Source organism: Populus alba, chromosome 12 (genome assembly GCF_005239225.2).
Source record: "Populus alba chromosome 12, ASM523922v2, whole genome shotgun sequence".
Lineage (NCBI taxonomy): Eukaryota > Viridiplantae > Streptophyta > Magnoliopsida > Malpighiales > Salicaceae > Populus > Populus alba.
Genome location: NC_133295.1, coordinates 12388989 through 12411855, shown reverse-complemented (window position 1 = coordinate 12411855; position 22867 = coordinate 12388989). Strand labels below are relative to the sequence as shown.

Here is a 22867-nt window from a genome sequence, read left to right as displayed (position 1 = left end):
GGCTGGGGACACAAAAAACTGCCCTAACAATTTGGGTTACCCCACCCACCCTACCCATCATTGCTCATTGTTCATAAATGGAAAAATGCTGTTGTTTTACACACAATCAACTACATGAGAGGGTGTCATGCTATGGATTAATTGCCGACTCATTTACACATAACACTCGACAGGGAAAAGTTTCATGTGATAAATCGAAAATTCGAGGGTTTCTATGTAGTAGGTTTTCAAGGAAAGTTGTCAATCTTTTAATTATGTATTGATTATTCTTGTTGTCTTTCTTGTGTTGTTTTTTTTTTTTTTTGATTTACGTGGGTGTCCGGGCCAGCTTGCGCGCACCACGACTAATCCCACAGCCCACTGAAAACCCTGCAAACCCAGTGGACATGTAATGCACTGCGGGGGTGACAGACGTGCACATGAGGACTCGAACTCAAGAGCAGCGAAGAGACAAGCTCCTCACCGCCAAGCCAAGGCCCTCAGTGCTTCTTGAATAATCATGGTATTAGAGCCCAATGAATTTTATAAGTAGTTGTTGTGTGATATTAAATAATCATGGTTAAAAGAGATCGTCTCAGAACACGACATGTCAGTGCGAGAATGGATGAGGAGGTTTTAAATTGAAAAAGAGACGTCCAGAACTTGTTGACAAAAGACATGCAAAAACAGATTGTAAAATTAATTCGTCAATTGACAAAGGTAAGGTTTTTAAGGATTCGTGAAAAAAGTGGCTACAAATCTATGATTAGTCTTAAGAATCCATTTTAGAGGCATAATTATAGGAGATAACCTCTTGATTCAGGATGAATATTGTGGAGATTTTGATGATCCCATTTATGATAAGATAGGTGTGGGCTCGTATTCTTCTCCAATTTATAATGCTTATTTTGATCAAATTTATGTTGATGATGATGTCATAAGTAATGATAGTGATAGTAATGATAATGTCATTAATGGTATTCTCATTGATAAGGTGGAGGTTGAGCGCAAAGAGAACATAAAAATGTAATTCAACAAAAAAAAAAATCATTAATTTGAGTTATGTTGATAAATTTTATTACAAGTTTACTATTATTATAAAGTTGATATGTTCAAGGGATCACATGTTGATGAAAAATGTTTAAGGTTTGTAATTCAGTACTTTGAAAACCGGCCGAAAATAAACCATTTGTTAATTGATGTTTCTTATGTAAAATTTAATATGAATGGATTGAAGTTGATATCTAGAATTATTATGCATCCCAAGTGAAAAAAAGAAAAAGAAAAAGAAAAGGATTGGCAAGCCTTGATTGTCCTATGTTTATTTAAGGTAAGAATAATTTAAACTCGAGGGCGAGTTTTTCTCAATCCATAAAGACCGATGTAATGGGTTTTTAAGGAAAATTATTTTTCTTTGGTTATTTTTATGTTTTTCCTATTTAGTCTAAGAAATGAAATGTTCTGCTTAATAATTTATTGTTTTTAGTTTGTTCAGGATTTATATTATTTTTTCTATGTTTTGGGTTTTTACTTTATTTAGATTGTTATTTTGGGTTTATTTAAGATGTTTTAAGCATATTAGAGATGCAAACTACTTAAAAATAAAATTTTAAATTCAAGTTTTTGCGTGTAATCTATTTGGAGAACAGTGTATTGATTATTCTTGTTGTTAATTTTTCTTATATTATTTATGTCCTTATCAAATTTGTTTTTCTAAAATATGAAATTTTAAATCTTAATTTAGAGATTAAGCCCTATGATCTTTAGTTTTTTATATACACGTAACTGCTTAATATTCGTGGAACTTACAATTCATTGTTTATTATTTAATGCATCGAGACCCAAAATATAACGAAAAATAGAAAGTCCAGGGTTTTTAAGTTCTAGGTTACAGCTTAAAATCATATAAAATTTATTTAATTTATTTTGAGATTTAATAATTTGTAAAATTCAATTGAAAAATAACAGACCAACTGTTTATATCATAGTAAAATTCAACCTACCCTGTATAGGAAAAAAAACGAAACTAACTATTAAAAATAAATAAATTCAGAAATAACACTAAAAAAAATCAAAAATTTAAAAAAACATCTTAAATTGAAAATAACATACTAACTATTTATATCATAGTAAAATTCAACCTATCCTATAGGAAACAAAAATCAAAACTAACTCGTAAAAATAAGTAAATTCAAAAATAACACTAAAATAATCAAACTTCAAAAACAACATTTTGTAGTTATAATTTGAGAGTTTAATTTAGAAATGCAGTTACGATTATTTTTTAAAGTGCTTTTCACATAAAAATATATAAAATAATTTTTTTATTTTAAAAAAATCATTTTTGATATTAGCTCATCAAAATAATCTAAAAATATAAAAAAATATTAATTTAAAATAAAATAAAAAATAAATATTTTTCAAATATTTTTAAAACATAAAGATAGACAAGACTAATCCACTTATTATAATCAACCGGCCTATTAGAGAACTAAGGCTATGCAATCTCTTGGTAAAAATTGAGTATGATCTATCTGTCAGATGAAGTTATGGTTATTTTCATCATATCTTGATTTTTTACTGGTTTTTCATTATTCATGGGGTCCATCAACACATTATACCAGGTAACTAAGAAAATTTAGCTACACTAGTTTAGACTACGCAGCACTACGATGCTCGACTTAAAAAAATTAAATATAAAAAAATATTTAATTTCTAGAAAATTCTTTGATATTATTATTAAATCTAATTTAATTTATCAATCTTAAAATTTTTTAATTTAAGTTATTATCTAACTCAATTTTTAAATTAAATAATATAGGACTTGTCCTAGCATGACATGGTAAACTTAACAGGTACAAATATAACTTAAATAATTAATAAAATATTATTTGGCTTGAAAACAATCTCAAATAATATTATTTTAATATTAAAACTATAATATATTAAATTAATTTAAAATTTATAGAGTAATCTGTTAGACTCACGACCGAACTCCACTGGAGTTAACAAATATATCATCCGAGTCAGTTTAGCTATAAATCCATGTTTTTGTTTTTCGTTTTTTTTTTAATGGAAAAAGGAATATCCATCCCCACATTCACCTCAAAGCCTAATCAAATGCCACCATCGAATATCTAACTCCATCAAAAGCATTTTCAAAATGCTGTCTCCCACTGTCCCACATATCCAAACCACACCATGGCCAAATCCAAAGGAAGATTTCAACTAGTTTCATGATAAACAAACCAGGAGGACTTAAAACAAACGCCTTGATATATTTATTTGTAGTATTAAAAAAAAAAAAAAGAGCTCCTGCTTTTCATCGCAGCTCTATAATTGTTCTTTATCTTATGGAGCGGTGTTTTTTTTTAAAAAAAAAAATTCAAATTTGGTCATTGAACTTTTATTTTGTATAATTTAACTTTTTTTGAGCTAAAATAAACACCCAATTATATATATATATATATATATATATATATATATATATATATTAGAGGAATGGTTGAATTGAAAGATAGAGGACTTAGAGTTAAAAAAATGAGGTAAAAATAGGAGGAAGCTTTGAAATTTGTCTAAAAAATTCATTTTAGTTTCTCATCTTTTTTAGCTCTTACATAACCAATCCCTTTTAATTTTTAAAAATCCAATTTTGATATCAAATTTTATTTTTTATTTTTTTTATAAGAGGAGAGAGAGATTCGCCAGATTCTAGTGTAGAAAGAAAAAATTATTATTGGTTGTGATATGACCACCAAATAGTTAATTTTTGTATCAAATGGTTTCATGTGATGAGAAGAGTTTGAATTAAATAATTTTTTTTACCTTGAAAGTTTCTTAAAAAACAGATTTGAGCCCAAGAAATTTTTTAGTTTTTGGTTAGTTTTGGGTTTTGAGGCATTTATTTTTGTGTGTTTTTGAGGCCATGAATTAATTTAACAAGATTTATATGGTGTTTTTGAGGTTTTTTTTATTTACCAGAAATGGGTTGAAAATGGGTTTTTGGGTAGAAAAAAACATAAATCTCATTTTTCTAGCCACCAAAATGGTTGGAGTTAAGAGAAATCATACAATGCATTGTCTATTTTTTTTTCCAAAAGAAATTGGAGCCTATAACATATCGTTTGTCCCATTATTTTTCATGTCACGTAAACTAAGGTTGTAAATAAATCAAAGAAATGTTTTAGTGTTGTTATTTATAATATTTTTATGACATGTGTATCCTAATTATTTAACTGATGAATACTCAAAATAATTCAATTTATGCCCGCACTTTTTTATTATACTGTAGTTAAAATTGATTTTACATGTTTTATAGATACAAACTTTAAATTTATTCCCTAATTTTGTTGTAGTGTAGTAAAATTTTGATAGTGTATTTAAAATTAATTTTATATATTTTAATAAAAAAAAATAAAAGTACCAAACTTTGTATAAATATTTCATATTTTAAGTTTAAATATTTTATTTTAATAAATATTCAAGTTTATTTACTATATAATTCAAAAACCATGTTAAATACCAAGGAAGAAAATACCACAAAATTTTTTGGAAACTACACATGCAAAACATATATCTAAAAAACTAGTATAAGAAAAATAGAAAAATGATTCGGAATCTAGCATAATGTTATTTATTACTTGGTTTTGTGTTTTTAAACATAAATCCCAATTCGAATATTAAATCATATTTAAATTTCATTAGAAGTTTTTAGATATATTGTTATACAATGAGTTAAAATCCCAAGTCAAATGAAATTCTAAAAAGTTATGTAATACAGGTTAACAAATGCAATATAAATTTTGTTATTTATTACTTTTTAACTTGTAATCTTTTTAGCTAGAAAGGATTTCTTTTATCATAATACAAGGATATTTAGCAACTTATTTTTGAGAGTTTTCAATTTCTATAAGGATATTTAATAAGCAACAATATAGTTTCCATGTGTGTTAAAAATTTTTCAATGTTATGAAATCATTTTATTATAATGATTCTTTATTTATCCTGGCCACGACAAAGAAACAAGGGATGAAATATTTAATTACAGATTATTTTTGGACTAAATTATTTATTTTATATTAATCTAAATTATTTTAAAAGTATTTTTATTGTTTTGTTTTATTATTTAGATATTTACATTCTGTTTAAAGATTGTGTTTTAGTTTGAGTTTGTTGTAGCCCAAAATCAATATTTTTGAATTATTTTAGATATTAAACTTGTGTTAGCTGATTATTAACTTAAACCTATTGGTTTCCAACCTAATAAAGGTCCATTAGTGTTATCTAAGATGATTATATATTGTTTTATTTGCTGCAAAACTTAATCATGATATTTTGAATAAATTTATGTTTTTCGTTGTAATATAACATCTTTTTTTTATTGGGACAAATAACAAATTTAACTTATTAAAACACAACTAATCATGTAGTGTCTTTGCACACTTCGAGTTCTTGATTTCCTATGATCAACGAGTCAAAATTTAATTTTCAATATTCTTTATTTTTAGATATAAAGTTATCTAGATATTTATATACAAGGAGCTCGTATCAACTAACCCCCTTATATTTTAAAAAATTAAAAAAAGTCAACTCCTTAACCCTTACCCCCACCTCAATCCAAACATAAAGAGTTTCCTGTGGCTTGGGCTAGGCTAATTCCTAGCGTGTGGGTCTCAGCTCATGTGCGCCAGGGCTTCATGCCCTTCAATGTCAATTGGACATCGACGGGCCTATCATCTGAAAGAACACTCTTATCTGCTTTCTTCCTTATTTCTTGCTTTTAATCTTCGTATTCTCCATGGCTGAGAAACCCAACTCAAAAGGATCGATTCATGGTTGTAAAACCTGATAAGTTAACCCGGGACAAGACCCGAGTCGAGTCGTAAGCTACTAGGGTCGACCCCAAACTTCTTTTATGTGGTGAAGATCAATGGATTCAAGCCAATTTCCATCCACCCCCGGAAATTTGGAACAAGATACAAAAATAAAAACAAAGACTGTGGATCGAGAGCTTCAAAGATGGTGCTAGAGTTGACAACAAGGCCAAAAATTGTTGCCGAACCTAAATCTACTAGATTTTTCTAGCCTCCCACACGCTTCATATCATTGACATTTCCAAAATCGTGAGGCCCTACAACTTACAAGTTTCCCCTCTAAGAACCCGTGTCACAATTTCTCTCTACAAATTATTCACACTATTTTCGGTTTTGGTTTGTTTTTTCCTTTAAATTTATCTTCTCTCCCAACCCTCTAAACAACATTTAGATCTTACACAACTTATTCTAATAATGTGGAATTCAATTAAATTCACATTTATGATATAATTAGAATTATAAAAATCCATTTTAAAACTAGAAGATCTCAAGGAAGCTACCTCATGTAAATACTCAAAAATAGAAAAAGAAAATCTTGATTTGTAACTATTTACCAGGATCATATATACTCTACCTTATCAACATTTAAGAGCTCAAGGGAAAATGAACTATTATTCCAGTAATTTTTTTTTTAAATTATTTGAATATCGTCATATTTTTTTTAAAGAGTGAGACTAGTCCTGGTCGGGGATTCGTAGCTGTCCTTCTCAATAAATACACTTTTTTGAGAATCGAATTTGTATTCTCATCTTTTGCAAGGATATAGTAGTATTTTAAACCGCTAAACCCAATATTTTTCGTATTTCAATACCAATAAACTATTTAATAAAAGATTAAGTTGTCAATTTAAAAAAAGAAAAGAAAATTAACCTTATTACTTCGGGAATGAGAAAAAAAAAATAGAACATCAAAGAGGGAAAAAATATTTATCTATTGTGTAATAAAATATTAAATGAGATAAGGGAAATAAAAGGAAAAAACAATATAAATATGTAAAAAAAGGAAAACAATACCAAGAAATCACCCCGCCAGGTGAAAAGTTTAAGACTTCAAAATCAAAATTTTAATGGAAATTGGGACTAAATTGAAAAACAAAACTTGACCCCCGATAAGATTGTGAAGCACCTACTCTAATCCTCATCAGCACCGATAATAACAAACCACGTGTAACACATGAAATCAAACGTGTGAAACCCGTCAGTGAGATTAACTATCAAAAGACAGCTGTCATGTTAAATGGTTAGGTAGCCGAGGGGTAAAAAATCACATGTAGTCCCTCTACTTTGCATATATTTTTAAAACGGGTCGAAGCAAGTCCATATAGTCACTTAATCAGAAATAAAATTACATAAATGGATATAAATGACATGCGATTAGAAGTACTGATAAGTCTAACTAAACTCATTTAATAAAACTCATTTACCTTTTCTTCAATATCTCATGGAAGGACTTCTTTTTTCTTCCAAATCTCATATAATAAAACTCATTTAGGATCCAAAATAAATAAGTATAATTAACACAATTTCTAATAATTTATATAAAAAGCTTTAAAACATAACAAGACTATACAAGAGCTCATTTATTTTATAGTAGCGGTTTTTTTTTAAAGTGTTTTTTGTTTGAAAATATATTAAAATATATATTTTTTAAATTTAATTTTGATATTAGTATATTAAAATGATCTAAAAAATATTAAAAAAATTATATATATTTTTTAAAATTTTACACCACAAAATCAAACAATTACTTAATAATCCAAACAATCTCCGTGCCAGCCTTTATTAGGTCCAATTTGAAGCCTAAACCTACTCATCTAAATTTGCACAATAGCGAAGTCAAGTCAAGTCTAACCGAACTTAATTAAAATAAAGGATCAAAGTTGACCACAATTAAGAATAAAGGGACCATACGTGACATTTAGCTAACCCGAAACTGATACGGCAGCCTCCAGCACAGGTACAAAACAAGGGCAAGAAAATAATAGCAATAATTAATAAAAAAAAGAAAATTTTGTTCGATATCATATCATAAATCACATCCATCTATATCTCTACCTCCTCCATCTCCACCTCTTGGCCGACCATTAAAGAGGGTCTATATATCCCTTTCTCCTTCTCTTTCTCGGAAAGTAGTAAGATAGACCCCCTTAGGTCCCTATCTCTCCGTTTCATTTAATCACTGCTCGTTAAGTTAATCTAGGTAAACTTATTTTTTGGTTCCTGCATTTCAATCTGTTAAATATTAGGGTTTATGAGAAGTTGCTGGTCATCGATTTTTATTTTAATCCATCAGTTCGACATTTTTAGGGTTTTATCGGCTGGTTGACCTTTTCTTTTCTTATTTATTAAGTGCTTGTTGATTGATATATTTTTTTTTTTATGAAAAAAAGGGGTGGTTGAATAAATTTGCTGTTAGGGTTATTATGTTTTTTGCTATTTGTAAATCTGAAACTGGTAGGTTTTTTTGATAGAGAAGCTTCAGTCTGTTTTATGGAAAGTTGTGCTGCTGTTTTCAGTCAATTAGTAATTATTTCTATAAAAAAATAGATTGATTTTTGTAGATAGAGTCTTGGGGCAAGGTTTGCTTACCTTTTGGTCTGGTTCAATGGTGTTTGTGATTTTTGTGTATTCTGTTTGTGATTTTGGTTCTGTTAAGTTTTAGTAATATATTCAATATCAAATGTAGTATTTGAACTGGGAAATGTTTTATCCTTGAGAGAACTTTACGTGTGTCCGAGTTTCTCAATTTAATATCGGTGTAGTGTAAATGTTAGTTGAGTTGAGTGTTGAACGCTGCCTCTGTTGATCGATGAATGTAAGTGGGTGTTTAGTATTGTGGCTCCAGGTGCTTCTCATTTGAAAATGCATCAAAATGATTTTTTTTTCCAGATTTTTAAAAAAATTTGACATCACATCAATACCATAAAAAACACTAAAAAAAGCATCAATTTAATGCCTTTTCAAGTGAAACGCATCCAAAAGTGAAAGTTACCATACCCCCAAACACTAAAAAATAAAAATGAAATGGTTATTTGCTTTTCAGTGAATGTTTTTTTTTTTTGAGGAATTTATAATTTATTTAATTCTAAGTGTCCCCCCCCCCTCTGATCTCTTTTATTGGATTTTCACTAATAAATGTCATTGTGACTTGCAGGATCTTTCCTGGGAATTACATGGCTAGGCTTCTAGTTCATTCTGCTAATATTCCTGCTGTAGCTCCTTGTCCAAGGCATTGTCAATATGAAGAATCTAAAAAATCAAGGGACTCCTCGGCCAAAATGATGTGTAGCTTACCATCACGGGGTTTGGTGATAAGTGGATACTCAGGATTGCGTAGTGCAAACTGTTTAGATACACTGTTGAGACATGGACATTCTTTCCATTCTAAGGTTGCAATTACAATCTCTCCTAGGCAGCAAAAGGCTAAGCGATTTGTACCTAGAGCTATGTTTGAACGTTTTACAGAAAAAGCAATCAAAGTAATTATGCTTGCTCAAGAGGAAGCAAGACGGCTTGGTCATAATTTTGTCGGAACAGAACAGATCCTGTTGGGGCTTATTGGTGAAGGAACTGGAATTGCTGCAAAGGTTCTCAAATCTATGGGAATCAATCTTAAAGATGCACGTGTAGAGGTGGAGAAGATTATTGGCAGGGGTAGTGGATTTGTTGCTGTGGAAATTCCGTTCACACCTCGTGCCAAGCGTGTATTGGAACTATCATTGGAAGAGGCCCGCCAACTTGGTAGAATTTGTTTTCTTTTTCCTTTTCTGACATTGACTGTAGTTTGAGAACTTTGGGCCAAAAGTGGTTTCTTCATGTTGGCATAGGTTTATTTTGAACTATAATATCCTCTTAAATTTGGGATGAAAACTTTTGAAGGTCATGATGGAATTTCACATAGAACTGTTATTGCAATCATAACATAATATGTGCTGTTAAGAGATACAATGGTATCACCAGAGCTTTCCTGTAATTCAAGCCAGTTTCCACTTCCTGTAACTCAATAATTTTCCCTTTCAACTGAGCAGTGATTCTGTTATGTGTGTTTGTGTGTGTGATACTTTGAGAAATGAAGTGCTCAATGCTAACCAAGAAATCTGACCTCCACGAATCTTTTCAGGTCATAATTATATTGGATCCGAGCACTTGCTTCTCGGGCTACTTCGTGAAGGTGAAGGTGTAGCAGCCCGTGTTCTCGAGAATTTAGGTGCTGATCCTAGTAACATACGCACACAGGCAAGCAATGCATCCCTGGAGCTTTGTTAACCTAATTTTCTGTGTTCATCAAGCCATTTGTTGTGTACACATAGAATTAACGAAGTGCTGATTGTTGTGATTAGGTCATTCGAATGGTGGGTGAGAGCACAGAAAACCTGGCTGGTTCCACTGTTGGACCTGGAAGCAGTAACAACAAGATGCCTACACTTGAGGAATATGGAACTAATTTGACTAAATTAGCAGAGGAGGTGATTTAATACTAAAGCTTTTTTTTTTTACTGTTTTTGTTTTGTTTCTAAACATGCTATAAGTAGATACTTCTCTTCTAAGTGTTTCTCTTAAGATGATTTTTTTGCCTTCAGGGTAAATTGGATCCTGTTGTTGGAAGGCAGCCGCAAATAGAACGTGTTGTTCAAATCCTGGGCCGAAGAACTAAGAATAACCCTTGTCTCATTGGAGAACCTGGGGTTGGGAAAACTGCAATTGCTGAAGGTCTTGCTCAGAGGATAGCAAGCGGTGATGTTCCTGAGACAATTGAGGGAAAGAAGGTGAATATTGGTTCATTTTATTGTCACAATTTGGGGGTGCATTTGGGTTGTAGTATAAAAATTTCTGTGAATTATGTATGCTCAGTGCACACCAAGTAATGAACTACACACTTGCTTTATTATCTGTAATATTGATAAACTGTGCATGTAAATGGGAGATTCTGTCAACTGACTACAATTTGCGTTGCTATGCCATCTTCGTGAGAAATTTTTAGAAGTGTTTCCTAGAAAATTTTGAAGTTGGTAGGGAAACTATTGTACTCAAGACAGACTGATGTTTTTTTTTTTTTTGTGTGGTGTGGTTTAGGTTATCACCCTTGACATGGGCCTTCTTGTTGCTGGAACTAAATACCGTGGAGAGTTTGAGGAAAGATTGAAGAAGCTAATGGAGGAAATCAAACAAAGTGATGAAATAATTCTCTTTATTGATGAGGTGCATACCCTGATAGGGGCAGGAGCAGCAGAAGGGGCTATTGATGCTGCTAATATTTTGAAACCAGCTCTTGCTAGAGGTGAATTGCAGGTAATTTTTTGTCTTGTGCACATGATATTCAAGGGAAATTGTTAAATGCTATGACTGGAGGTCATTGTGAATTTGTGGCATGCAGTCTGACTGTTACATCTCTTACATTTAGTATTAAGCTTCACTTAATTTCTTTTAAAAAATGCTGACCATTAAACCTGAGTTGATCATGCCTTGAAAAACTGCTCATTGGAGCCTGTTCTGTGTGGGGGTTCATGTAGGTGAATCTGCTGTTCACTGTAGCCTATTTTGTGTGAAACTTGAGTATTTTTTTTCTGGTGCCTAAACTTGAGTTGATCATACCTTTTCTCAATTTATGGCCGGGTTCTGTCTATGGTTTGCAAACTCTGAATCCTTTCCTGTACTGAGTCTTCTTAATAGCGATGAATTTGACTCTAAATTGTAATGGTTTGTGTTCCCTTGAATTATTGAGTCTTTGTTGGACCTGACTTATTATATTATGTAATATGTAATAACTCAGTCATATCCAGCATTTGGCCAGCCCCTCCATATGTGGCCAACTTGGATTATTTTGTTTATATTTGAAATTTGTGGCTCAAAGTTTCAAATTCAACCTTGTTTCTTATTCATCCCCTTAATGCAGTGTATTGGAGCTACAACCCTAGATGAGTACAGAAAGCACATTGAGAAGGACCCTGCTTTGGAAAGACGTTTCCAGCCAGTCAAAGTACCTGAGCCATCTGTGGATGAAACAATACAGATTTTGAAAGGACTTCGTGAGCGATATGAGATCCACCACAAACTCCGTTACACAGATGAGGCCTTAATAGCTGCTGCTCAGTTGTCATACCAGTACATCAGGTGAGTGAGCCATAAAATAATCCTTTTCTAATTTTTAAGTTCACATTTATGTTATATAGCTACACGTATCTGCAGCATTTGCCACACTTATTACTTGCATGGATGCTCATTTATAGAGGAGAAAAGTCACTGCTTGTATATCTTAAGAAAACAAGTAATTTGTTTATAGTAGTCTCTCAAATTTATTGGTAGATTTCCTCAGCATCTCTGAAGCTTACTTGAAACTTGAGATACATATGATGACATGGAAAAAAAAAAAGGAAGGAGATGAGCATATTGGAGATATCATTTCCCGGTGGCGCATTATATATACATCTTGGCAGAGCCGGTGGGAGCACATGAATTTGCAATAATTGTTCATACCATTGACTACCTTGTAGACGGTCTCTGTTGAAGCTGATGTTTTTGAACCATGCATGAGTTCTCCCCTGCTGCTTTTCTCCCCTTCCAGTCTGTGTTGAACCCTCCACAATACCCTAGAAATGTTCATGATCCATGTCAAAGGCTTTCCTCCACTTGATTCAATTCTATCGGATGCTCCCAAATTCTGAAATTTGTTTCATGAGATTCTGCTAGAATTCTATGAATTACCTTTCTATGGAAGTTGTTAATTTTCATTTTTGCTGTCTCTGGCATAATTAGTCCTTCAAAAGCTCCCCTCTATAATTAGTCTTATGGAAATTCTCTCCCTTGATCTTTTTTTCTCCTTGCATTTCTTTCAGTGACCGTTTTCTGCCTGATAAAGCAATTGATCTGATTGATGAAGCTGGTTCTCGGGTTCGCCTTCAGCATGCACAGGTAAAATCTTCTATCCATTTACTCCACCATCATCCTGTCATTTATTTTTAATTTTTTTTACTTCATTCTTCCAGGTCCCTGAGGAAGCAAGAGAGCTTGAGAAAGAGGTCAGACAAATCACAAAGGAAAAGGATGAAGCTGTCCGCGGCCAAGACTTTGAAAAGGTTTAAATTGCTTCTTTCTTGTGCTTTCCAATTGTCTAATTGGGTTTTCTAGGGCTACCCTGTTTGTTTCCATGAGATGAGACATTTTTGATGAACTTCCAAAATACTTAGTGTTATGATTTCAAAATTTATTGAACAGTGAAAAGGTTTTTTGAGAAGAGAAGCTTTAAGACCTCAAGACTGCACATTGCTTCTGTCGTTTGTTTATTTATGTCCTTATTTCCTTCAGCTATCTCATGTCATTGGTAATTTTGAACAGGCTGGGGAATTGCGAGACAGAGAAATGGACCTTAGAGCACAGATCACAGCTATTGTGGAGAAAGGCAAGGAAATGAGCAAAGCTGAGACAGAGGCAGGGGATGTAGGTCCCACTGTCACTGAATCAGATATTCAGCACATTGTCTCTTCTTGGACTGGCATACCTGTAGAGAAAGTATCCACGGATGAATCTGATCGTCTCCTAAAGATGGAAGATACCCTTCACAAGAGAGTCATTGGTCAGGATGAAGCTGTCAAGGCAATCAGCCGTGCCATCCGCCGAGCTCGTGTTGGGCTTAAGAACCCAAATCGACCAATTGCTAGCTTCATCTTTTCTGGTCCAACTGGTGTCGGGAAGTCAGAACTGGCAAAAGCACTAGCTGCCTACTACTTTGGCTCAGAAGAAGCCATGATCCGACTTGATATGAGCGAGTACATGGAAAGACACACTGTTGCCAAGCTAATTGGTTCACCTCCTGGTTATGTTGGTTACACTGAAGGTGGTCAGTTGACAGAGGCTGTTCGGCGTCGTCCTTACACTGTGGTACTCTTTGATGAGATTGAGAAGGCCCATCCTGATGTCTTTAATATTATGCTTCAAATTCTTGAAGATGGAAGGTTGACAGACAGCAAGGGCAGGACAGTGGACTTCAAAAATACCCTCCTGATAATGACTTCAAATGTTGGTAGCAGTGTTATTGAGAAGGGAGGGCGCAAGATGGGATTTGATCTTGATTATGATGAGAAGGATAGCAGTTACAACCGAATTAAGAGCCTGGTGACAGAGGAGTTAAAGCAGTATTTTAGGCCAGAGTTCTTGAACAGATTGGATGAGATGATTGTTTTCCGTCAACTTTCCAAGCTGGAGGTCAAGGATATTGCTGATATAATGTTGAAGGAGGTCTTTGAGAGGTTGAAGGCCAAGGAAATAGAACTTCAAGTGACCGAGAGATTTAGAGATAGGGTGGTAGATGAAGGGTATAACCCATCGTATGGTGCAAGGCCTTTGAGAAGAGCTATAATGAGGCTCCTTGAGGACAGCATGGCTGAGAAAATGCTTTCAGCAGAGATCAAAGAAGGTGATTCTGTCATTATAGATGTTGATTCCGACGGAAATGTTGTTGTGCTCAATGGTCAAAGTGGTGGTGCTCCCGATGCCTTGCCCGACATGTTGAACGTTGTGTAGAGCGAATCCTCTTATTCAGTAACCTTTGCTAGAATGTTGTTTGTTACTGTGGTTTTCATTCGAATTGGCAAATTATTTGTAGTCTGTTTTATTGAAAGGACTACCTGTTAGTGGGATTTGGAGCTGTGCTTCATTGCTGGCTGGGTTTAAAGGCTGTATCATTGCACCATGATAGCATGAATAGTTTAGAGGCAAATTGTAGTGTGGTGCATGGGTTAGCTCCCTTAATGAAAGGACTAACAATGGAAGGTTATGATTCAGTCAGTTTTACAGAACTCTCATGTAATACGAAATTATGAATTGAACTTGAAACTGTGGTGTCATGCTTCTCTCTGATGCAGAATGTCTATACCTTTAAAATAATATAATGGCTGCCCTCAAAATTCTCTAGCATTTTGATTTGTGCCATTTAACATGCTCCCAGATGTTGTTCTTTAACATACCAAGGGCAAACCAAAGATGGCAAAGCGAGAGTCTTCAGTTGAAGAGTGCCATGGATCTTTGTTAAAAGAAATACCAGCAATTGCTTGATCCCTTGCGGATGTGTAATTATACATGTTACAATCCCCCCACCAATAAAAACAAGAGGGAAAAATGATACCACTTGAACATTCATCTCCAACACATCAGCACCGCGACCCCGACCTAGGGCTTCGATATAAATTTTCATTCTCTTGTTGCGCATAGTGGTCTATCAATAATGGCCGCGTTCAATGTCTGTCGATACTGTGAATTTTGGTGAAGCCGTTCACAAATGGCCACAAGCGACATGGATTGATTAGCGAGAGTTCTTCTAAGAAAAGGTGCTCGATGATTTTCTTGGACTAAAATGTATCTCCTGTACCTAGCCATCCAGAGATGGCGAAGACTGCCTCAATGTAGGGCTGACGCTGCCACCTCGGGTCATTTTTAGTGCATCCAGAGCCTTTTGTATCTCCATAGTCATTGCACTGTCCACGCTGCCTGACGATAGCTTCTTGTGTGATTTCTGCAAGTGAAGCTTGAGTGAACTGCTGCTCAGACCAGCATTATCCCCACAGACGGGACAGACTCTAATCTCTGGCTTCCGCCTCTGCCATTCCATGGAAACCTTCCCGTGCAGTTGGCGGTCCAGATCCAGTAAAGCTTTTGCAAAACCATCATTGGGCTGAGCTCGGCGGTGAGCTCGTCTTAGAGCATTCCATGCTTCTAGTAGAGTGAATTTCCTGCATCAAGAATAAAAATGCTAGGTTTACAGAACTTATGACGCAGCAGCTTATTCACAGCAGACATTCAATAATCCGCTTGTTTGATGATAGAGCTTCCATACATGAAAAAATTTGTGATTTTCACTTACTTCCTGAGCATTAAATATGCAAGAACTAATGTAGCACTCCTACTTCTCCCTTCAAAGCAATGAACTAGAACCCTTCCGCCTATTGATTCAACATGATCAATAAAATCAGAAGCTTCTCCAAAGATACTGCTGATATTTGAATCCTCATGGTCACTAATCTGTTCAAGTAGAAAGTAGTGTTGTGAATATAGAATACGTTCCAAATATATGCTGGAAAATGAAAAAAGGTGAGGAGCTCCAGATTCTGTGATCAATAATGTTACAGATTATTTTGTTCTACCCAGAACGATATTGGAAAATCTGGCTATTAGAAACATAAGGAAAATCATCTGCACACTTTATGATCATAGTCTGCAGAAACTTTCTGAGAACAGGAAGAGAAAAAACACGCTGTGCAGCAAAACAGTTGGTTTTCTGAAAATTACCGACTCTTCCAGATAGGAGCATATGTCTGAGAATGCTACAACGACTACTCCTACTGTTCTAATAAATTATTTCATTTTTTTTGTCCCAAATAGCAGAGAGAAACCTCAACAAATTGATCCAGCTTTACTCGAAGGTATAAAACAAAGCAGAGCACTGTCCCCAGAAGAATGGAACGATTGCAAATGGAGAAGGAAAAACTCACTCACCGAAAAATTCTTGTACTGAAACAGATCTGGGTGCTGTGACTCTGACTGTCCAATTTCATTGGCACACAAACACAAAATATGTGAGATTCCTAGATGTTGCAAAGTGTAAACTGATCTTGCAGCCAGGGTGCCACCAATAAACAGACTATTTGTGATTAATGATGGTTTCTCTGTGTTTGCAGCTTCGGAGATCAATGATATCCTCTCAAGAATGTGCTCTAATCTTACCTGTAAGTTATAATGAAAATTTTTTTGGAAAATCCTAAAATGAGGAAAATAAATCTTTCCCAGTAACTGTCTTGTATATTAGAAAAACATTAACAAAAAACATTGACTTCATCTTAGATATGCAACCTGAACAATGCATGGATCTTTTACCTTCAACTCATATGCATCCACAACACAGCTACTATCACTGCCCTCAAAATATCCTGTATTGAAATTGTTCTCCTGACAGAGTTTGATAGCATCATTTCTCAGCATTTCATTCCAGTGTTCTAATTCTTCATTTGTTTCAGTATCGACCTAACATATAATGATGCATGTCAAACAATAAGCTGTTAGATCAATGACAAAAAAACCCTTTACTCGTATAAAAAAAAATATTTATTTTGCTTCCCTTACACAATGCAGTTTCTATATTTTTTCACCCTTCTCAAACGTCTTTTATTTGCTTGGTAATTAGCACAGGGACATGGCATAATTCTTTACATTTCTCACATTACAGGTTCTAGTAAAATAAGATGATTAAACAGTAACTCCCTAATGATCAAGCAATTAAACAGTTCCCCTTGCCACATGACCTTCTTTTCAAATCGAGTTTCAGAGTTTACGAAGTTTAATTACACTTGACAGAATGCGGTGATGCATGCTATTGATCAACGTGGAAATTATGTGGCAAAAGTATCAATTTCTATCTGTTCACTTTTGACCTTTAATACAAATGTTTTCTAGGTTTTTTCCTCCTCACTTTAAAGCGGGTAATTATGCAAAAGACTAGAAGTACGGTGCATCATTGCAACAATTATCTCTTCTTAAAACTACACGAGATGAAAAAATCTGTAGAACATGAAAATGACTTCTCATGCAATTGATGGTTGAAATTTTTTGGACCATTTTGCCTCTGGCATTCCTGAATCACATTACTAACACTGTTGTCGGTGTGCTATTGTGTTATATATGCAGCTTGTTATATAAAGTGGTTACAAGAGCCAGCCACTGATTAGCATGAAAGATGATAACTTAACCAATCCATTTTTTCAGTTATGAAAACATGTCAAATATAGAACAATCAGGGCGAGAAGAAAAAACAAAATACATTTTTGGAACCAAGGTTTTGCTTCTTGACTAGTTGGACTCTGAATTGCCATCTTCAAGCACTGTAACCAGTGATCTATGTCTAGTAAGCATATGATTTCTAAATCCATGTTAATTGACATTCTGACCTTGGCAAATTTAAGAATTTCACGGAGCTTTGTCGTTAGACACAGGCTACGAGGGGGCTCTCCATTCCCCTTGGACAACTTTCCATGCCAGCTTTCTCTTGGCAAGGGAGAACTAGAATCTGAGCTCTCTTTACTTCCTAAAGATGACCTTGGAGTTTGAGCCATTCTCTGTGAATCTGAATCACTAAAATCTGAATGGTTATCATTAAGAAAGCGTTCCTTACTTGGTGGAGAAGGATAATGAACAACCCCATGTGAAGGTGACTCGTGGATCACCAAATCTTCTCTGTCAGTGTCCCCTGATGTTTTATTTGTGATGTTCAATAAAACTCGTAACAAGCCATCGAGTTTTTGGTGAAGAGTGAGAAGGAACACGTGGAAACCTTGCAGATCCCCGAGCGCAGCACGAAACCCACCACGAAATCCCTGAACAACTGCCGCCATTTCTGTTACTCGTGTATCAGTAAAGTCAGTGCCTACCAATGGAAGAGCCCCTAATTTCCCTCCTGTTACTTCATATAACAAATTAGAGGTGTAATCAGAACTGTTGAGAAGCAGCTCAATCAATTTAGGATAATTTGCCTGGTCATTTGTGCGTTTTTCAGCAGGAGGCCGACGTGGAACACCAGAATCAATAGCCACAGCTTGAGAAATGAGGTCAGAAAATGATGATTCTCCTGATTTTCGGACTCTTGGCATTTTGTTGGATTTTGGAGATTCTGTAATATCAGAAACATCAGAGCCCTGTGATACAAGTCCTGGTACTCGATTATGAGTGTTAAACTTGCTATTCAGTGAAGTTGCCCTTCTTTCTTTCTGTAGAGCTTTAATCACCTTTGGTCGGTATCGGTTAATTGCAGAATCAAAAGCAGCCTCTAAGCCATTTACATTTGATGAGGTCATTTTCTCAGCCAACAATAGATTTGCTGGATTTCCACGCCAACTAAGCTCACGGCAAGGGAGTCTATCTTCATTTCTGATGACAAGGTCCAACAGGAAGACCCTACCAAGTGCTGCTGCAATTCTTTCTCCAGTCTCACGTGGTTCAAATGCATTTGAGCTCTCCAATAAAGGAGATCCATGAACATAACTGCAAACACACAACATTTTGGCCTTGAAATACTAATGCAAAAGGTAATCTCCTTTGCAATGCCTGCAATATGAAAAACCATGCATCCTCCTCACTGTGATATATAGAGTAGGAGTAGGGACCAGGGAACTGATTGAGAAATGCTAGTAAAGATGAATCAGCACATGATGATATCAAGTGAAACTCTTCGCTAGCTCAAACTTTTAGATGTGGCATCCCTAAGTTTCTCAGTAATTGGATGTGCAGGGTAGCTGTGGTCAGTGTAGTCACCCCAACATACTAAACAGGTGAATTTCATTAAAGACACGCATGCAAATTCATTAAAGATACATGTGCACGCACAATATTAGATTATAGCGAAGAACAGAAATCTCTTTCCCCAGCCCTTCCCCTTTCAACCTATTCAGTAAGGAGGCAGGATGGGAAGGAAGCAAAAGTATTTTATGTTTTCACTTTATAGTAACATGATTCACAATTCTAGGTTCTAGTTTCACCTCATCAAAAGAAGGCATCGGCTGAGTTCAAGAGCTTCCAAAAGCTCAGAACATGTAACTTCACCTACTTCATCTCCTTCTGAAGCTGCTGTAACTCTTGCTTTCTCTGCAGCTTCCTTGATCTGGAGCCACTCTGGGCTGCAATTTTGAATGACTTTAGCCTGCAATTATAAATATTCCACCAGGAATGTTTATCATTAATAAGAAAAGAAGAAAATGTTTGGGCAAGATTTTTTAAGAAAAGACTTCAGTGCAATCTTAGAAAAACCACTAACTACTGGGTTATGACAGTATAACCTGTGGAGTTTGGACTCCTAACCACTTTGCAAATTCATAGCCAAGACGTTCTGATTGTGTGGCCATCCTTGAAGATGAAAACTTTATGACAGCTGCTGATTCCTTGTGAAAAGCATCAACATTTCCTTGCTGGTTGAACAAGGCAAAGAATACAACTCCCCCAGAATTTACAGTTACCTACATGTACACAGCTAAAGAGAATTTGAGACAGCCAATGAGAAGAAACTGTGATGCACTGGCTCCTTCTCTAATTTATTCTACAGACAGGCAAACTCAATATTCTTTCAATGATACCTATATAATGGAAAATATAGCAATTCAACAGTCTTACTGAGAAATCCTATCCTGGAAATAACCTAAAAACTTGTCGAAGCTATTGATAAGTTAAACTCGGTTAAACAAATCCAAAACAAGCGTTAGTTAAGAAGCTAGATTAGCCAGTTAGGCTGAAAAATAGGAATCAAGATGACATCATTGAAGAATATGTACAAACTTCCAAAGGCTTTGTGCTTTGACTTCACAATTATAAATCACAAAGCAGATGTTGTTTAAACTATATTATAAATTGGATCACATACTTCGAGGGCTTTGCTCATTTCATCCTCAGAATTTTCGGTGCTACTACTATGCTCAGTGTGGTGGAGGGAAGACAGCATGTCCCAAGAAAATGAACCCGACTCAGTGTCCTGTGCCGCAGCTTTACCAAGCCTTTCCCACAAACTGACCTCTGGAGCTTGCTCAGGAGGTGGACTTTTTGAATCAACAAGTGATTCTCCCACACTGCACGGTAGTCATGACAACAAGAAGGTAAAAAGAAACATCATTCCGGAAACGGAGACAGACAGCATGTGAATCACACATTGACGCACAAAAACAAAACTAGCTAGTAACATTTGCATTTGTATCTGTTTGGTCATCGAACAACTCAAGTTTTCCCCTCATTCACTTGCTATACTGAAACCAGCAGGTGTTTATCAAGGGCTTCTTGCCATTAGTTACAGCAGGCACTTCACACTTCTTCACATGATAATAAGAAAAGCAATTGGGTGAGACAAGTTTCACTTTATTTTGTCAGCTGGTGATGCATTCTTAAAACTCTTAAGAGCATTTCCAAGGATCACTTATAAACATCTGCAGACAAACAAAAAAGATAAACTACTGGCAATATTTAAGTGAAACACATAACTTAGATTAATAAAAGCTCCCAGTTTTGTGGAATGTCTTGGTTAATTGTCTTTGGTAATAATTGCAAATCTACCTCATCGGCTCCCATTATAATCTCATTAACTATCCACCTCACAAGTAAAATTAGCAATAAAGCACCAGCATTTAGTCTATCTGAACTAATCACCATAATTAGTTTGATGGTTGACATGAATGATGACAAAGATAGAGGGGAATAAGAGACCTGGAGGGCATAGTTTCGAGCCTGTAAGGCCGGCGTGGGAACCCCGAGGGACGATACTTGTCACTTCTCTTACGAACCAACTCCAGCCATTGTGCAAACCGATATGCTGGGCCCGCTGTTATATCTCCCAACATATACAATACCTGAAATCAAAATCCAAAATACTAAACTAGTAAATTCACCAGTCTTGCCATTTCCTTTCTAACTAACAGGAAAAGAAAACAGATTTTCAATTTCCCATTCTTTTACATCATCACATTCAACAATTTCCTCTCTCAAACTATTAGGAAAAAGAAAAAGAAAAACTCCAATTTACCCCTAAAGATAATCATTTTACTTTCCTTTCCTTTCCTTTGTACTATCACATTGTACCATTCCTCAATCAAAGAAACAAAAAACAGAAAATATTAGAAAAGAAAGAAATTTCAATTTACCCTTGACAATATTTACATGGTAGCAGCACTTCCTCTCGCTCAAAAGGGGAAAAGTAACAGAATGATAGAATGAATAAAAAAAAAAACAAAAATTTAAAAATTACCCGGGAAGTAACAGTAAGAGGTAAAGGAGGATCAAGCTCTTCAGATCCCAGGTCCAGTTCCCTCTCTTCCTCCTGCAATTTCCACATAAATAACCAACAACAAACCAGATGTTAACGGTGTCAAATATGTGAAATTTATCATTGAAGCAACCATTGATCCATAAAATCCATCTGGGTTTCTATCTAAGATTAGAAATCTTCATTCTTTACGTGCTCGTGTATAAAAAGAAACAAAAAGGATGGGCCTTTTTGTGTGCGTTTTTTTTTACCTGGACTTGGACTGTGGTGTTGATGATTGATAAAGTGTCTTCCTTTTCATCTTTCGACATCATTTTCTTAAAAAAGAAAAGAAAAGAAGTTGAGGTCTGAATATAGGAGGGTATATATAATATGCTACTAATATAATGCAATAATTTTCATAATTGTGTGAGAAAGATGATGATCCAGTTTCTTTTCATGGACCAAGACAGAGAGAAACAATTCCCGCCTTTTCAGGTTGGTTTGGCGGTTGATTGGCCAATGTAAAGTTAATTTAGGGGGTGGAAAGAAAGAGAAGTGAGAGAATGGATGATATAAAAATGTATTAAAATAATATGTTATTATTTTTTAAAAATTATTTTTAATATTAATGTATTAAAATAATTGTAAAATATAAAAAAAATATTAATTTAAAATAAAAAAAATCAATTTTTATCTATTGCCTTTTGATTTGGGTTTTGACTTTTTTTTATAACGATGATGACTGCAGATGAGCTCGTTTGTAAGTCATGGTTATATGGTCATGAAAGATGTGTTGGAACTTGGAACCATAGCTTTAGCAGCCATGGTTTCCAGCAAAGAAGAGATCAGACACGGATACCGACCCATGTGGGTGGCAATATTATAAGATAGAAGATATAACAAAAAAAAATATTTAAAAAATAGTGATAGTGTTGCAATGCATAGTATTTTTTTAATTAAATATAATTAAAAAATAGAAGATATCACAAAAATAAACCCTTACTAAAATATGTGTTTGGCATTGTTTGGTAAAAAATAAAAAACAAAAAATTATAGTTATTTTCAAATAGAAAATTTTAATATATCTTAAAATAAAAGATTGTAAATAATAAAGATAAAATAATTTTAAAATCATGATGAAACTAAAAATATTTTCAACACATTATAGGGTCAGTGTTTATAGGAGTGAATATTATGCAAAATCCAGGGTCTCCAGAATATTAATTATAGTCCCCATAATTTTGTGTAGTTTATATATT

The 22867-nt window shown here is 34.4% G+C and overlaps 2 protein-coding genes across 4 annotated transcripts; one reads left to right on the top strand and one right to left on the bottom strand.

Moving 5' to 3' along the window:
• The first annotated feature begins 7853 nt into the window (after positions 1 to 7853).
• LOC118044616 (chaperone protein ClpC, chloroplastic) lies at positions 7854 to 14680 on the top strand. Of its 2 annotated transcripts, none has more exons than XM_035053006.2 (10): positions 7854 to 8051; positions 9006 to 9592; positions 9972 to 10087; positions 10192 to 10317; positions 10432 to 10617; positions 10925 to 11140; positions 11745 to 11962; positions 12685 to 12760; positions 12835 to 12924; positions 13184 to 14680. In XM_035053006.2, exons 2-10 carry the CDS (start codon positions 9025 to 9027, stop codon positions 14366 to 14368), a joined length of 2781 nt encoding a protein of 926 aa, XP_034908897.1. In that variant the 5' UTR covers positions 7854 to 8051; positions 9006 to 9024; the 3' UTR covers positions 14369 to 14680. The 2 variants fall into 2 exon arrangements, with proteins under 2 accessions (XP_034908897.1, XP_073259663.1); XM_073403562.1 differs by having other exon boundaries at positions 7870 to 7983.
• A 164-nt stretch (positions 14681 to 14844) lies between these two features.
• On the bottom strand, positions 14845 to 22149 carry LOC118044615 (dual specificity protein phosphatase PHS1). 2 transcript variants are annotated; one of them, XM_035053005.2, is made up of 12 exons: positions 21878 to 22149; positions 21609 to 21680; positions 21071 to 21213; positions 20241 to 20442; positions 19663 to 19839; positions 19366 to 19526; positions 18006 to 18871; positions 17782 to 17918; positions 16715 to 16861; positions 16337 to 16564; positions 15705 to 15862; positions 14845 to 15573 (listed from the first exon to the last, which is right to left on the bottom strand). In XM_035053005.2, exons 1-12 carry the CDS (start codon positions 21938 to 21940, stop codon positions 15213 to 15215), a joined length of 2715 nt encoding a protein of 904 aa, XP_034908896.1. In that variant the 5' UTR covers positions 21941 to 22149; the 3' UTR covers positions 14845 to 15212. The 2 variants fall into 2 exon arrangements, with proteins under 2 accessions (XP_034908896.1, XP_034908895.1); XM_035053004.2 differs by having other exon boundaries at positions 17782 to 18871.
• Between the last annotated feature and the right edge of the window lie 718 nt (positions 22150 to 22867).